The following is a 16,033-nucleotide window of genomic DNA, read 5'->3' as shown; positions in this document are numbered from 1 at the left end:
CTAGTCTTTCTAAGTTTCCAGCTCAGAATTCATTTTTATCTTGGGGTGTGGGGCCTTGTATGCCAAAACCCATTAGAACTAATTGGATTAACAACTTTGTAACTCACACTGCGCAGTGATACTTTAATTTCCACTTTTGGACAGTATTCAGAAGAAAATAGTTTCACTAAAATAAACTGTAAGATCACTGAGTTTTATGCTTTTTTTTTTTCATTTTTCTTAATTGCAGTATAATTCAACATAATGTAAAATTTGCCATTTAAAAGTGCTTTTTTAGAATATTCACTATATTGTGCAACCATCAAACCTTTATTTCCAGAATATTTTCATCATCCCCCAAAGAAACTCTGTAATTTTTTAAATGAATCTTCTATTGACGCTTAACTGGCCCACAGCACTGTTAGTGCCTGGTGCCCGTCACAGTGATTTGATGTGTCGCCAGATTCAGAGGGAAATGGAGAAAGTGGGGAAAACCACGAGACCGTTCAGGTATGCCCTAAGTCAGATCCCTTACGACTATACAGTGGGAGTGAGAAGTAGGTTCCAGGATGAGATCTGATAGAGTGCCTAAAGAACTATGGACGGAAGTTCATGGCATTGTACAGGAGGCAGTAACCAAGACTATCCCCAAGAAAAAGAAGCACAAAAAGGCAAAACGGCTGTCTGAGGAGGCCTTACAAATAGCTGAGAAAAAAAGAGAAGCTAAAGGCAAAGGAGAAAAGGAAAGATATACCCATTTGAATGGAGAGTTCCAAAGAATAGCAGGGAGAGAAAACAAAGCCTTCCTCAGTGATCAGTGCAGAGAAATAGAGGAAAACAATAGAGTGGGAAAGACTAGAGATCTCTTCAAGAAAATTAGAGATACCAACAGAACATTTCATACAAAGATGGGCACAATAAAGGACAAAAATGGTATGGACCTAACAGAAGCAGAAGATTTTAAGAGTTGGCAAGAATACATAGAAGAACTATACAAGAAAGATCTTAATAACCCAGATAACCAGGATGGTGTGATCACTCACCTAGAGCCAGACATCCTGGAATGCAAAGTCAAGAGGACCTTAGGAAGCATCACTACGAACAAAGCTAGTGAAGGTGATGGAATTCCAGTTGAGCTATTTCAAATCCTAAAAGATGATACCATGAAGGTGCTGCACTCAATATGCCAGCAAACTTGGAAAACTCAGCAGTGGCCACAGGACTGGAAAAGGTCAGTTTTCATTCCAGTCCCAAAGAAAGGCAATATTCAAACTACCACCCAATTGTACTCATCTCACACGCTAGCAAAGAAAGTAATGCTCAAAATTCTCCAAGCCAGGCTTCAACAGTATATGAACCATGAACTTCTAGATGTTCAAGCTGGATTTAGAAAAGGCAGAGGAACCAGAGATCAAATTGCCGGCATCCATTGGATCATTGAAAAAGCAAGAGAGTTCCAGAAAAACATCTACTTCTGCCCTATTGACTACACCAAAGCGTTTGACCCTATGGATCACAACAAGCTATGGAAAATTCTTCAAGAGATGGGAATACCAGACCACCCATCTGCCTCCTGAGAAATCTGTATGCAGGTCAAGAAGCAACAGTTAGAACTGGACATAGAACAACAGAGTGGTTCCAAATTGGGAAAGGAGTATGTCAGGCTGTATATTGTCACCCTGCTTGTTTAACTTCTATGCAGAGTACATCATGAGAAACGCTGGGCTGGATGAAGCACAAGCTGAATCAAGATTGCCAGGAGAAATATCAATATCCTCAGATATGCAGATGACACCACCCTTATGGCAGACAGTGAAGAGGAACTAAAGCGCCTCTTGATGAAAGTGAAAGAGGAGAGTGAAAAACCTGGCTTAAAACTCAGTATTCAAAAAACTAAGGTCATGGCATCCGGTCCCATCACTTCATGGCAAATAGATGGGGAAACAATGGAAACAGTTTATTTTGGGGGGCTCCAAAATCACTGCAGATGGTGACTGCAGCCATGAAATTAAAAGATACTTGCTCCTTGGAAGAAAAGCTATGACCAACCTAGACAGCATATTAAAAAGCAGAGACATTACCTTGCCAACAGAAGTCTGTCTAGTTAAAGCTATAGTTTTTCCAGTAGTCATGTATGGAAGTGAGAGTTGGACTGTAAGGAAAGATGAGTGCTGAAGAATTGATACTTTTGAACTGTGGTATTGGAGAAGACTCTTGAGAGTCCCTTGATTGCAAGAAGATCCAACCAGTGAAACCTAAAGGAAATCAGCCCTGAATAATCGTTGGAAGGACTGATGCTAAAGCTGAAACTAATACTTTGGCCACCTGATGCAAAGAACTCACTCATTGGAAAAGACCCTGATGCTGGGCAAGATTGAAGGCAGGAGGAAAAGGGGACGGCAGAGGATGAAATGGTTGGATAGCATCACCGACTTGATGGATGTGAGTTTGAGTAAGCTTCTGGAGTTGGTGATGGACAGGGAAGCCTGGGATCCATGGGGTCGCAAAGAGTCAGACACGACTGAGCGACTGAACTGAGCTGACTCATTACAAATTGATCACCATGATAAGTCTAGTTACCATCTGTCATCATACAATCATTATATTTGTATGCTTTCATTTGGGATTTTTCTGATAATTTTTTTATAATAATTGAACATATGTGTCAGGCAACTCAGATTCTTTTTACTCTGTGCATATTTGTAAATGACTGAGAAATCACCATGAGTATTGTTTTGGGATTACAAATAAATTTTAGTGGGTAGGCATATTTACAAATGCAGAATCCATGAGTAATGAGAATTGATTACTTTCAAATCTCATCTAAAAATAAAGATCTTGAGTTGCTTGTGTTTTTTTTTATGACCATCTTACAGAAATTATTAGAAAAAGAATGCCCTGAACAGTTTATATTTCAACATTCACCATTTTATGTTGTAGAGAAAGCAGCTCTCTGCCAGATGGGTTTTGCACAGCTGCGGATGAGTTAGGCTTTCCCCTTTCCCCTATCACAACTTTACACAGGAACTTTGAGCAATTTAAGAAACCAAGTTTCTCCTTCTCAGTGTTGGATATAATGCTGTGAGCTGTCGACTGGCCTGATTGAGTTTCATTTAGTGCGCAAAGACCAGGGACTGCCTTTCATCACTTTTTTAAGTTTAATTTTTTCATGGACGTATATAGTTGGTTTGCAGTGTTGTGCCAATCTCTGCTGTACAACAGAGTGACTCAGTTGTGCACATACGTGCATTCTCCTTTAATGTATATTCTGTTCCATTATAGTTTGTGACTGGATATTGTGCATAGTTCCTTGTGATATATAGGACCTTGTTGTTCATAACTGTTTTTTGGTCCGAATACAAAACTAGGATAATGCAACATCAGAAGTAGCTTTTTCTATTCTAACAGTATATTATAACCTTATTTTATTGCTTTTAAATCCAGTCTGACAATTTCCACCCTTTAATTAGAGTATTTGGATTGTTTAAACTTAATGTATCTCTCATTAGTTTGGACCTTACTAATTTGAGATTTTCAAAACTTAATAAATATTTACCACTATCCATTTGTGAATAATCATTATTAAAGCATATCTTAAGGGCCTCTACTAAGTAGGATTGACTGTAAATGAAAACATTGATGTCTACATAATATGATTTCAGGTGGGCCAAGGTCTTCTTTCTCAAAATTTCTTTTCAAACTTGCACATGAATACTTACAGAATATCTAGTATACTTAGATGTATATCTAGTATGCTTATATATGTATATCTAGCATGCTTACATATGTATATCTAGTATGCTTGGTAGTCGATGGCATTAGCCTTTGATGTAATATTTTATGTAGTGCTCTGTAAAATAAGAGAAGCAACAAGAGACTAACATTGTTATTTACATGAACTTGTATGAAATGCTTTTTCATCAAAGTAGAATTTGGTATTCTTTTGTTTATATTCCTTTTCCCTGTTTTGGAAACCTAATACTGGCAATACTTGAAGATACTGTAAGTTTGGTTCCAGACCACTTAAAGTGAGTCACAGTAATTTTTTTGGTTTCCCAGTGCATATAAAGGTTATGTTCATGCTATATCATAGTTTATTAAATGTGCAATAACATTATGTCTAAAAAGCAAAGTATCTGCCTTAACTTACTACTACTACTACCACTAAGTCACTTCAGTCGTGTCGGACTCTGTGCGACCCCATAGACGGCAGCCCATCAGGCTCCTCCGTCCCTGGGATTCTCCAGGTAAGAACACTGGAGTGGGTTGCCATTTCCTTCTCCAGTGCATGAAAGTGAAAAGTCAAAGTGAAGTTGCTCAGTTGTATCTGACTCTTAGCGACCCCGTGGACTGCAGCCTACCAGGCTCCTCCATCATGGGATTTTCCAGGCAAAAGTACTGGAGTGGGGTGCCATTGCCTTCTCTGGCCTTAACTTAAAAAATACTTTATTGCTAAAAAATGCTAACCATCACTTAAACCTTCAATGTGTCATAATCTTTTTGTTGGCAGAGGGTTTGGACTTGATGTTGGTGGCTGCTGGCTGATCAGGGTGGTGGTTGCTAAAGGTTGGGATGAATTTCTTAAAATAAGACAACAATAAAGTCTGCCACCTTGATTATTCACAGATGATTTCTCTGTACCCTGCAGTACTGTGATAGCATCTGACCCATAGTAGAATGTCTTTCAAAATTAGAGTCAGTCCTCTCAAGCCCTTTTACTTTTATCAAATAAGTTGATGGAGTCCTCCAGTTCCTCTGTTGTCATTTCAACAGCTTCACAGCAGCTTCGCTGAAGTGGGTTTCATCCAAAGAAACCGCTCATTTTCCTCATGAGTAGGAAGCAGGCCTTTGTTCCTTCAGACTCTGCCCGGAGGCGCAGCGGTTCGCTCCCGTCTCCCGGCTCCACTGCTAAACCTACTCTTCTGCTGTCTCCACCGCATCTGCAGTGCCTTCTTCTGCTGGAGGCTCGAGCCCCTCAAAGTCACCCGGGAGGGTGGGAGTCAACTTCTTCAAAAACTCCTCTCTTAATGTTGATACTTTGACCTCTTCCCATGAATCTTGAATGTTCCTCATGGCAGCTAGAACGGTGAATCCTTTCCAGAAGGTTTTCAATTGATTTTGCCCAGATTTATTGGAGGAATCACTACCCATGGTGACTGTAGCCTTAGAAAATATATTTCTTAAATAATAAGACTCGAAAGTTGAAATGACTGCTTGACTCATGAGCTGCAGAATGGATGTTGTGTTACCAGGCATGAAAATACCATTAACCTCTTTGTCCATCTCCACCAGCGCTCTTGGGTGTCCAGATGTTGTGTGAATGAACAGTCATATTTTGAAAGTGATTTTTTTCTGAGCAGTAGATCTCAACAGTGGGCTTAAAATGTTTAGTAAAGTGTGTTGTCCAGAGAAGGCAATGGCAGCCCACTCCAGTACTCTTGCCTGGAAAATCCCATGGATGGAGGAGCCTGGTGGGCTGCAGTCCATGGGGTCGCTAAGAGTTGGACACGACTGAGCGACTTCACTTTCACTTTTCTCTTTCATGCATTGGAGAAGGAAATGGCAACCCACTCCAGTGTCCTTGCCTGGAGAATCCCAGGGACGGGGGAGCCTGGTGGGCTGCCGTCTGTGGGGTCGCACAGAGTCAGACGCGACTGGAGCGACGCAGCAGCAGCAGCGGCAGCAGAGTGTGTTGTCAGCTGGCGTGCTGCCATCTAGGCTCCGTGAAACCTATGATGGGAGAGAATCTGAAGCTGTACAGCTGAGACTAGCATGCTGTTATAAGTCAGCTAGAGTTAAAGAGAATGAATAAAAGAAATGGCCGTAGGCTTTCAGATGGTAAAAGAGCATCGGTTTCAGCTTCATGTCACCAGCTGCATTAAAGAGTCAGCCAATCCTCTGAAGCTTTGAAACCAAGTACTGACTCCCTCTAGCTGTGAAAGTCCAAGTTGGGATCTTCTTCAGAAAGCTGTCTCATCTACATCCTGTCCAGACCACTAAAACTTTCTCCATATCAACAGTAAGGTCATTTCAGTTTCTTATCATTTGTGTGTTCACTAGAGTAGCATTTTCAATTTCCTTCAAGAACTTTCTTTTGTATCCACTTCTTGGCAGTTTGGCACAAGAGGCCTGGCTTTAGGCCTCTCTTGGTTTTCAACATGCCTTCCTTACTGAGCTTAATTATTTCTAACTTCCGATTTGAAGTAAGAGACATGTGACTCTTTCACTCGACTCCTTGGAGGCTGTTGTAAGGCTGTTGCTTGGCCTGTTTCCAGCCTCGCTCTGTCTCAGGGAACAGGGAGGCCCGAGGAGGCGCGGGGTGGGGGAAGGGTCACCGCGGAGCCTCAGGACACACACATTTACCAAGGAAGCTTGCCGTCCTGTGCGGGGCATGGCTTGTGGCGCCCTCAAAGAGTCGCAGTGACCACAGCAAAGACCACTGATCACAGATCGCCATAATAAATATAACACTAGCGGAGAAGCTTGAACCATTGCCAGAGTTACTACCAAAGGCTGACCGGAGAGGGAGTCCGGAGAGGTGCTGTTGGGGAGATGGTGCCCATAGGTTGGCTCAGTGCAAGGTTGCCACAAACCTTCAGTTTGTAAAAAGCAGGGTGACTGTGAAATGAGGCCTGCTAGTAACGTTTCTGAACGTCTTACCAGGCCATCGAGCTGTATACATCGGTGTTCACGTCCCGTTTAGTAAAGAGAGTCGCCGGCGTCACAGGCATCGCGGACACAAGCATCACCACCGGAGGAGGAAAGACAAGGACTCGGACAGAGAGGATGGACGGGAGTCTCCTTCTTATGGTAAGAGAAGTGGGAAGTTCTTTCCTGGGAAGTTCTTCACCAATGCTTTAAGGTTCTTTCCTGGAAATTTTATTTTTAAATAAACATTTCCTTTTAAAAATCATATTTCTATAATAATTTAGACATTATATGCATTGAAGAATAGTAATTGAAGTAAGAATTTTTTTTCTTTAAGAAAAGTGCTTAGTTTATAGCTTAAGATCTACTTGAGATGGGTGAAAAAAGTAAGGGATTTTGGTTTCTTTATTGTATTCTAGCCTTGGAACTGTAAATGCTGAGTGTTGGCACTTCAAATTCAGTTTAGGAGGGTTTCTCTTTCCTTTTCTGTATTATATGTTTTGTTATTTACATATGCAATGAACAAAATATCTGGAATCCTTAGGCTCCTGGAAGAGATTGAAATTTTTAAGAGTTTTCATTTTTAAGTACATTTTTTGACCAGAAGATTTTATCCTACGCTGGATTACTTGGTTTTCTGTGAAAAAAAAAAAAAAAGCGTGCTTTGATTAGATAGTATATCTTTAGAAAGACAAGACTTTTTGTTTGAGAGCAGCGCAATGAAGAAGTGCCAGCAGACACAGTAAATGTTGGGAATCTTACAAAGGAAAAAAGGCATATAGTAGAGAAAAGAAAATTAATAACATCTGATAATAATGATAGCTAGTGATTTAAGTGGCCGTGAGAGCTGGAGAGGCGAGAACCGGAAAGAGTGGCTGTGCAGCCTGAGCAGGGGCCTCAGACGTGCGCAGCCGGCAGCCAGGGCGTCCGTGGCTTTTGAGGACATCATGGCCCTCGTGGCTGTGTACACCATAGGTCCTGTGTGTGTGCTCTCAGGAGCCAACTGAGCTGCACCCCATGGGCACTTGTGTGCTACGCTAAAAAAAGGTTTTGTCAAAGAGTGAAAGAATTATTGTGTGTTATACAGCTTATGTCATGACTGAAGGAAGGGAAATACTTATGGCCTAGTAAAATGCTAACTGCTCTTTCTGTGAAGTATTCCACTAAGCCCTTGACATATGCCCTTTGATTTAATCTTCTCATCACTTAAAAAAACTAAAGATTGGTATTATTGTTTTCATTGTATAGATGGATAAGCCTCAACTTAGAGAGGCTACATGATGGGCATCTCTCACCAGTCCTAAGAGATACTGGCAGCCTGATAAACTGTATCAATATTAAGGGGTTGCATAGCAACAAAAGATAAGGTCACTAGCAAAGGGAAAGTCGATGCTCATTTCAGAAAGGCTCAATGCTGTTGGTAGCGGAGAAGTGTCTTGCTGGGCTTCCCAGGTGGCTCAATGGTAGAGAATCTACCTGCCAAGCAGGAGACATGAATTCAGTCCCTGGGTCGGAACACCCTCCTGGAGAAGGAAATGGCAACCCACTCCGATATTCTCATCTGGAGAATCCAGTGGACAGAGGAGCGTGGCAGGCTCCATACAGTCCTTGGCGTGGCAGAGAGTCAGATGTGACTGAGCAAGTATTCTGCTATTCCATGTGATGATCCATCCAGCTTAGAGTATTTTACTTTGTGAGTAGATGAACATGCTTTTTTATTTCATTCCGAGTAAAAAGGTGTACAATATTTTTTAATAGAAAAGTTTTTTTACTAAATTATGTTTATATGTTCACTTGGCTAGGCGATTTAATAAACTTTCAAGCTGAGTCTATATTTGAAGTCTATATATAGTGGTTTGAAAAATATATTTGGTGGAGAAAATATTTGTAACATTTTCATGGAGTTATTATGCCTAGAAAAGTTTTATGTCACAGAAGTGGGTTTATTTTGGTTTCAACTGCCAGTCTGTATCCTAGAAATGGCTGTGAATGAAGTGGCTTCTTTCCTCCCCTGACTCTCTAAAAAGAGATTATGCTGATCTGCTTCTTTTGGACATGATGGAATAATAGGAATTGAATTTGCATTCCAATTTTAAATAGCTAGAAAACTGCACAGAGTGTTTGAAATAGTAATTTTCAGACGCTGGACAGCAGGCAGCATAGGACACTGAGCTCTGTGAGAGGGGAAGCGGTGAGATGGGCCCTGTGGTTCCTGAGCTCATCAAGCTAGGTGGTTCCCAGGCTGCCACATGAGGAGCGGGGGCAGAACCTCGCAGCTCTCAGGGTTGAGGAGGTAGGCTGGGACTGGGGAGGCCTCCAATGGTAGCATTTAAGATGTAGAGCGCCAGAGAATAGAGAGCCGCACCTAGAGGGCTCCAAAGGTCTGAAGAAGGGCACTGTTCAGTCTTCGGCTGAATACTCGCCTGGGTGTGTGTGTGGCGGAAAACTGTCTGGGGCTTGCCGACGACCAGCAGAAAGCAGGCGCAGGAAGTAGATCCTGGATTCCACGCGAGGACTGGGCACAGGTGTGTTCCCACCGCCCTGAGGGCAGAGGCCTCAGAAGGGTATTGACTGAGGTTTACACTCAAGACTGCAGTGAATCTACTATAAAAAATTTTTTAAAGCAGGTCTTGAAAGAATTGAATTGACCTTAAAGTTTCTGCATGTCAGAACAAACTCTAGTACTACTAAAAGAAATACAGTAAAACCTAGCATTTAACCGTGTGAAGTGCACAATATCTGACATTCACAGCTTATTTGAAATATAGTGAAGTAGGAAAGTAGGCATAACCAAGAGAAAGCTGAATCCGTAGGAACAGATCCAGAAACGACAGACTGGATGGAATTCTAAAGCAAGCGTGTTACAGCAGTATAATAAATGCTCTTTATAGGATCAGAGGGGGGGAGAAAAACAGACTGATGAGGAGGGAGGCTGAAACATATGAAAGCCCCAAATGGAACTTCTGCACATGAAAAATACCATATTTGAAATGAATAGTACAGCAGATAAGATTAACAGATGATTTGACATCACAGAACAAGAAAGATTAGTGATTTTTGAAGAGATTGTGATAGAAACTAATCAAAATGAAACAGAAAAAAAGCTGAAAAACCAATAAACAGCATCAGTAATTTGTCAGACAATATCAGTTCAGGTAGTCTAACATATATATAGTTGGAGTGCCAGAAAAGTTTCCAAACGTAATTAAAACTCTGAACTCACGGGTCCAAGGAGTTCAGCAAAGCCCAAGGAGAAGAAACACGAAGAAAACCACCCAAAGTCACAATTATCAAACTGCTGAAACCAAGATGTACCAGTCCTACATAGCTTCAAAACCCATGAAGCAAAAACTGATAAAATTGGAAAGCGAGAAATTGACAAGTGTAGTTGGAAATAACAACTTTCCTTCCTCAGTAATGGATAAAACAAGTGAACAAAAAATCAGTAAGGATGTGGAAAACCTACGTAACACTGCCAGGCTGATAGTCACGTGCATAGAACTCAACCACAGCAAAATGCATGTTCTCTGCAAGTGCATATTGAAGATTTACCAAGATCACGTTCTAGGCCATAAAACAAGTCAGCACATTTGAAAAGACTGAAAGTATATTCTCTGACCACAATAGAATTAAACTAGAAACATACTGAGGTAAATACCCAGATATTTGGAAATTAAATGCAAAGCTTCTCAGTAACTCATGGGTTAAATGCAATCACAGTAGAAGTCAGAAAGTATCTTGAATTCATGAAAATGAAAACCCAGTATAGGCAGTAACTGAGAGGACATCCTTCAAAGTGAGGACATAGTTTTGACATGCACAGGTTTCATTTAGCATGGCTCTCTGCAAAGTGAGGATGTCTGTATTTTGAAATTTGTCAGGTGTAGCTGAAGCAGTGCTTAGAGAAAAATGTATAGCATTTTATCTTTATATTAGAAAAAAGGAAAGACCTAATCAGTGATTTAAGCTTGTAACTTAAGAAATTAAAGGAACAAGCAGAGCAAATTAAACCAAAATAAGGAAATCATTGAAATGAGAGCAAAAATGAATTAAACAAAAATTAGACCAGTATTAGCAAAAGTCAATCAGACTGAAATCTGGTTCTTTGAAAAGATCAATAAAATTGATAAATCTGAATAGCCAGACTGATCATGTCAGAGGAAAAAAGATACAAATGACCAGCAGTAGAAATTTTCAGTACAGATTCTACAGATTAAGGAGGGAGTATTATGAATGGTTCTATGCCAACAAAATTGATACTTCAGATTAAATGAGGAAGTTTCTTAGGATTACATGCTATTAAGCAGAAATGGGTAACTTGAATTACCCTACATGTAGAAAAAGAAATTGAATTTGTAGTCTCAGATATTCCCATGATGAAAATTTTCTCCTCCGTACATAGCAACATATAAAAGTAAGAAATAACACAAACTCTGCCTGATTATTAAAGATGACAAAACTAGGAATTACAAACTAGGAATATTAGAAAACTTCCTCACTTCCCAGTCATCTTGTGAAGCCAGCATTACCCTGGTACCAAAACTTGATAAAGATGTTATAAGAGAATAAAACTGCACACTAATTGTTTCTCACAAATGTAGATTCAGAAGTCCTTAAGAAAATAAACACATCCTTTTCCCACCAATATTTAAGAGAGCTAACCCATCATGACAGAGTATGCTGAGTAGCGGCCCCCACCTTGTCTGCGTCCCTAATGTCCGAAGTCTGTGAGTGTCAACCTTATTTAGCAAAGGTGAATTTACAAATGTAACTAAATTAAAGGATTCTGAGTAGTGGAGATCCTGCTGGATTAATGGAGATGGGCCAGATCTAATCACAAGGAGTCAGAAGATCAAAGCAGACCGTGGTAGTATTGATACAGTGGGGAGGGGTGCAGACCCCGGGAATGCAGGCAGCCTCCAGAACCTGGAGCCTCCAGGAAGAGCCGTCCCTCTGGTTTTAGCCCTGCATACAGCCCATTTTGGACTGTGGTCTCCACAACTATAAGAGAGTAAATTGATGTTATTTAAGGCACCGAATTTGTGACAGTTGGCTATAGCAGCAATAGGAAATCGATAAACAAGTGGAAATTCAGGGTCGTTTTTAAAATTTAAACATCTGTATCAGTGTAAACTTATTAACAGTGTAAAGCAGAAAAACCCTATGTAATCATATCAATAAGACAGAAAAATTCCACCCCCCATTCATGATAAAATTCCCCTAACATACTAGGAATATTAGGAAACTTCCTCAGTGTGATAGGAGCTTCTAGAAATGCGGGTGGGAGACTGAATTTTCTCCCCATGAATTGGGAAAAAGCAGGCTGTCCTCTCTTGCCACTTCTGTTCAGCATGGTACTGGCACACGTCGCAAGAGAGAAATGAGATACATCCAGAAGATAATCGAAGATGTAAAATTGTCTTTATTCACAATTACAGAATCACATATGTAGCAAATCCTAAGCAATCTACAAAGCTACAAAAATACGTAAGTTTAACAAGGTTGCAGGATACAAAATCAGGGTACAAGATCAACTGTATTTCTGTATAAGAGCAATGAGCAATCAGAAAATGAACTAAATACAGACACAGTAGCACCAGAAAGACTATTTGGGGATAAATTTACAAAAGATGTGTAAGACCTAACTGTTGGAAGACTCAGGTGTTAGGAGTCCAGTCACCGTGGTTTTGCCGTGTGTTGGCCCCAGAATATCCCTTCACTGGGAGGAGCCAGGCCGTGTGCGCACTGTGCAGGTTTGCATTCCGTGCTCCTCTTCCCCGTTCATGTTTCCCTCTTTCCGGTGTTTTTCCTGTTGAGTAGCTTCCTCTGTGTTCTGTGTCTCTTAATCTCGTGTGTTTTTGTCTTGTCACTAATGCATTTCGTATAACCTCCTCCTTGCATCTGACTTTTCCTTTAATAGTGCTACTTCTAATCTGCTTTGTAACCTGTTTTAATTTCCCTGTTGGGGTTTTAAGTTCCTGGAGGTTTGCTTACTTAGATGTAAAATTTGAATTTGACATCCTGTCTCATATTTGGAAGAATTTGATTTTGTTTTTAATTGATGCTTGTTGTTGTATGCTTATGTGTTTATCCTGGAGTCCCTGGGCTTTCAGCTGTTCTGGGCTAGAATGTATGTTAATTTCTTGGTTGGGAATCCTGTACCACACAGATAAACTCAGAGGCCATGAGTGGCAGTGACCTGTCCTACATCTCTGGCCTCAGAAGCAGACTTGCTTTTCCATAATAGTAAGAAAAGGAGTTTTGCGTTTTCTCTCTTTTTTTTTTGAACTCAGGGATTTTTTTTTTTTTAACTTTTGAACTTTAATTAACTATTTTAAATGTTGTATGTTGTCTAACATTTCCGTCTGTTTTTGGTGAGGGAAAAGTCCTGTTTTTATGCAGAGTGTTTTCTTGGTTTTGGATGTTGCTTACTTTGTTTTTACAGAAGTTTGTTGATGATTAGTGTGAGTTATCTTTAACATACGGTTTTTCTTTTCCATCTGTAGAGGTGATCTTTCTGTGAAATTGTTTTGTTCCAGATTGTTGGCCCTTATTTCCTTTCAGAATGGTATTATTTTTATTATTAAATTGTATTGTTTTATTATTATCAGAAGAAATTTGTTTTAATGGAAGATATTTGTAAGAAAACAGTGAGTAGAGAATTTCCTCACTTCTGGAAATTCTGTATTTAATTGACCTTTGTATTAATTGAGGAAGATTTTTGAGTGTGTGTCTTTAAATTCTGATTTTTGTCAAGACACGCCATCCCAGAGAGTCCAGTTCATTCTCGGCACCGAGGACGACGATGAAGACCACATCCCCCACGACCTCTTCACGGAGATGGACGAGCTCTGCTACAGAGACGGAGAGGAGTATGAATGGAAGGAAACTGCCAGGTGGTGATGCTCTCGACGCTTTCACCTGCTGCTACTTGTTTTCTTTTAGTAATGAAAACATAAAATTGAAATTATGAGACACACAACGCTTTAAAACAATGAGCAGAGAATTTCCTTGTGTCCAGAAATTCAGTATTTAATTTTTCTCTTTATTCTCATAATTTGTTTCATTAAATAAGTCTTAATACCGTAATAGAACATGAAAGGAATTACGTTAACTGTAGATTTTCATGTCTTTAATTAGAGAAAAACTCTGAGAAGACATTTTGCATATTTAAAGTTTAAAATAAGATTGGAAGTTGACAAGATGGAATTCCAGAGTTTGTTACCATAGACTTACTGTTGTGGTAGCTGGAATAGAAAGAGGAACTGCCAAGATCTAGTGACTCTCAACATTACAGACCATTAGCTTAATTTGTAAAAGTGTGTAGAAAAATTTTGTTTTCGTGATGGTGATCTTTTTTTCTCTTTAGAAGAACATGCTTGCATTTATCATATTTAACAGAATCACCACTATTTGTAACATATCTGTATACATTATACGTTTCAGATGGCTGAAGTTTGAAGAGGACGTTGAAGATGGTGGTGACCGGTGGAGTAAACCTTATGTGGCAACTCTGTCTTTACATAGTCTTTTTGAGCTGAGAAGTTGCATCTTAAATGGAACAGTCATGCTGGATATGAGAGCAAGCACTCTCGATGAAATAGCAGGTGACAGCAAAGTGTCGTCTTTATGTTTAAATTGCAGTGAAGTTGAGATAAATAAGGAAAACAAAGTGGAATTCTAGGCCGTTGATTTGATGGTTTCATGTTGAGCTTCCATTCTGTGCAGGGCAGTATGAAGAGATAGACGTAAATAACCCTTTTTATCCCTGGTAAGTTTGGAGTCTGAAAGATGGACTGAGACAGATGTAGCTACAGTGTCAAGAAGACTGACTCGTGCCATAAGCAGGATCCGGAGTCTGTTCTTTGGCGGTGCAGAGGAAGGAGCTTTTCGTTTCCTTGTTTCTGGACCGTGGTATCTGGGGAGACCTAGAAAGTACATTAACTGTACAACGTATCCATAGAATGTGAACACGTGGCAGCAAGGGGAAGGTGTTGTGAGAGGAAAGACAGTGTTCTGAGGAGGAAGAGAAAGAAGAGAAGGCTGGAAAGTACCAACAGGTGTGATCTCAGGAAGGTCAGTTCTCTGTGAGTGTACAGATTTCTTGAGATTTGCGGGAAAATAAATTAGAGGTGAGTTACGACTATCCTTGAATTACTGGATTAAGAAATTGGGTTTGATTTGATAAGCATTTTGGTTTTCAGTGATTTTTAAGTACGAGAATATTACCAGATGTGGAACAACTGACTGGTACAGTATTGGGAATAGGATACAACAAGGCTGTATATTCTCACCTTGTTTATTTAGCTTACATGCAGAGTACAACATGTGAAATGCTGGGCTGGATGAATCACAAGTTGAATTTAAGATCACCAAGAGAAATATCAATAACCTCAGATATACAGACGGAGAAGGCAATGGCACCCCTCTCCAGTACTCTCGCCTGGCAAATCCCATGGACGGAGGAGCCTGGTGGGCTGCAGTCCATGGAGTCGCGAAGAGTCGGACACGACTGAGCGACTTCACTTTGACTTTTCACTTTCATGCATTGGAGAAGGAAATGGCAACCCACTCCAGTGTTCTTGCCTGGAGAATCCCTGGGACGGCGGAGCCTGGTGGGCTGCGGTCTATGGGGTCGCACAGAGTCAGACATGACTGAAGTGACTTGGCAGCAGCAGCAGATACGCAGATGATACCACTCTAATGGCAGCAAGTGAAGAGGAACTAAAGAGCCTCTTGATGAGGGTGAAAGAGGAGAGTGAAAAAAGCTGGCTTAAAGCTCAACATTCAGAAAACTAAGATCTTGGCATCTGGTCCTACCACTTCATGGCAAGTAGAAGGGGAAAAAGTGGTGATAGTGACAGATTTGATTTTCTTAGCCTCCAAAATCACTGCAAACAGTGACTGTAGCCATGACACTAAAGTGTGTTTACTTGGAAGGAAAGCTTTGCCGAAAAGGTCCGTCTAGTTAAAGCTATGGTTTTCCCAATAGTCATGTATAGCTGTGAGAGTTGGACCATAAAGAAAGCTGAGTGCCAAAAAATTGATAATTTCGAAGTGTGGTGCTGGAGTAGACTCTTGAGAGTCCCTTGGACTGCACGGAGATCAAACTAGTCAATCCTAAAGGAAATCAACCCCTGAATATTCACTGGAAGGACTGATGCAGAAGCTCCGATACTTTGGCCACTTGAAGCGAAAAGCCGACTCATTAGAAAAGATCCTGATGCTGAGAAAGATTGAAGGCAAAGGGAGAAAAGGGCGACAGAGGATGAGATGGTTGAATAGGATCACCAACTCAGTGGGCATGAATTTGAGCAAACTCTGGGAGATAGTGAGGGACCGGGGAGCGTGGTGGGCTACAGTCGGTGAGGTCACAAAGAGTCGGACACAGCTGAGGACGGAACAG

At 40.6% G+C, this 16,033-nt stretch overlaps 1 protein-coding gene across 6 annotated transcripts in view; it reads left to right on the top strand.

Moving 5' to 3' along the window:
• SLC4A7 (solute carrier family 4 member 7) overlaps positions 1-16,033 on the top strand; it is a 124,327-nt gene that overhangs the window by 45,005 nt on the left and 63,289 nt on the right. For 5 of the 6 annotated variants that reach the window (XM_069561187.1, XM_069561186.1, XM_069561191.1 and 2 more), the window contains exons 3-5: positions 6,643-6,789; positions 13,385-13,523; positions 14,074-14,234. In XM_069561187.1, the coding sequence (XP_069417288.1) occupies positions 6,643-6,789; positions 13,385-13,523; positions 14,074-14,234 (447 nt within the window). Of the gene's footprint in view, positions 1-3,588; positions 4,227-6,642; positions 6,790-13,384; positions 13,524-14,073; positions 14,235-16,033 lie in introns of those variants that run through there. The other variant, XM_069561190.1, reaches the window with a different exon arrangement.

The sequence above is a fragment of the Ovis canadensis genome, chromosome 19 (genome assembly GCF_042477335.2).
Source record: "Ovis canadensis isolate MfBH-ARS-UI-01 breed Bighorn chromosome 19, ARS-UI_OviCan_v2, whole genome shotgun sequence".
NCBI lineage: Eukaryota > Metazoa > Chordata > Mammalia > Artiodactyla > Bovidae > Ovis > Ovis canadensis.
The sequence above is the reverse complement of the archived record's forward strand: the minus strand, read 5'-3'. Positions and strand labels throughout refer to the sequence as shown.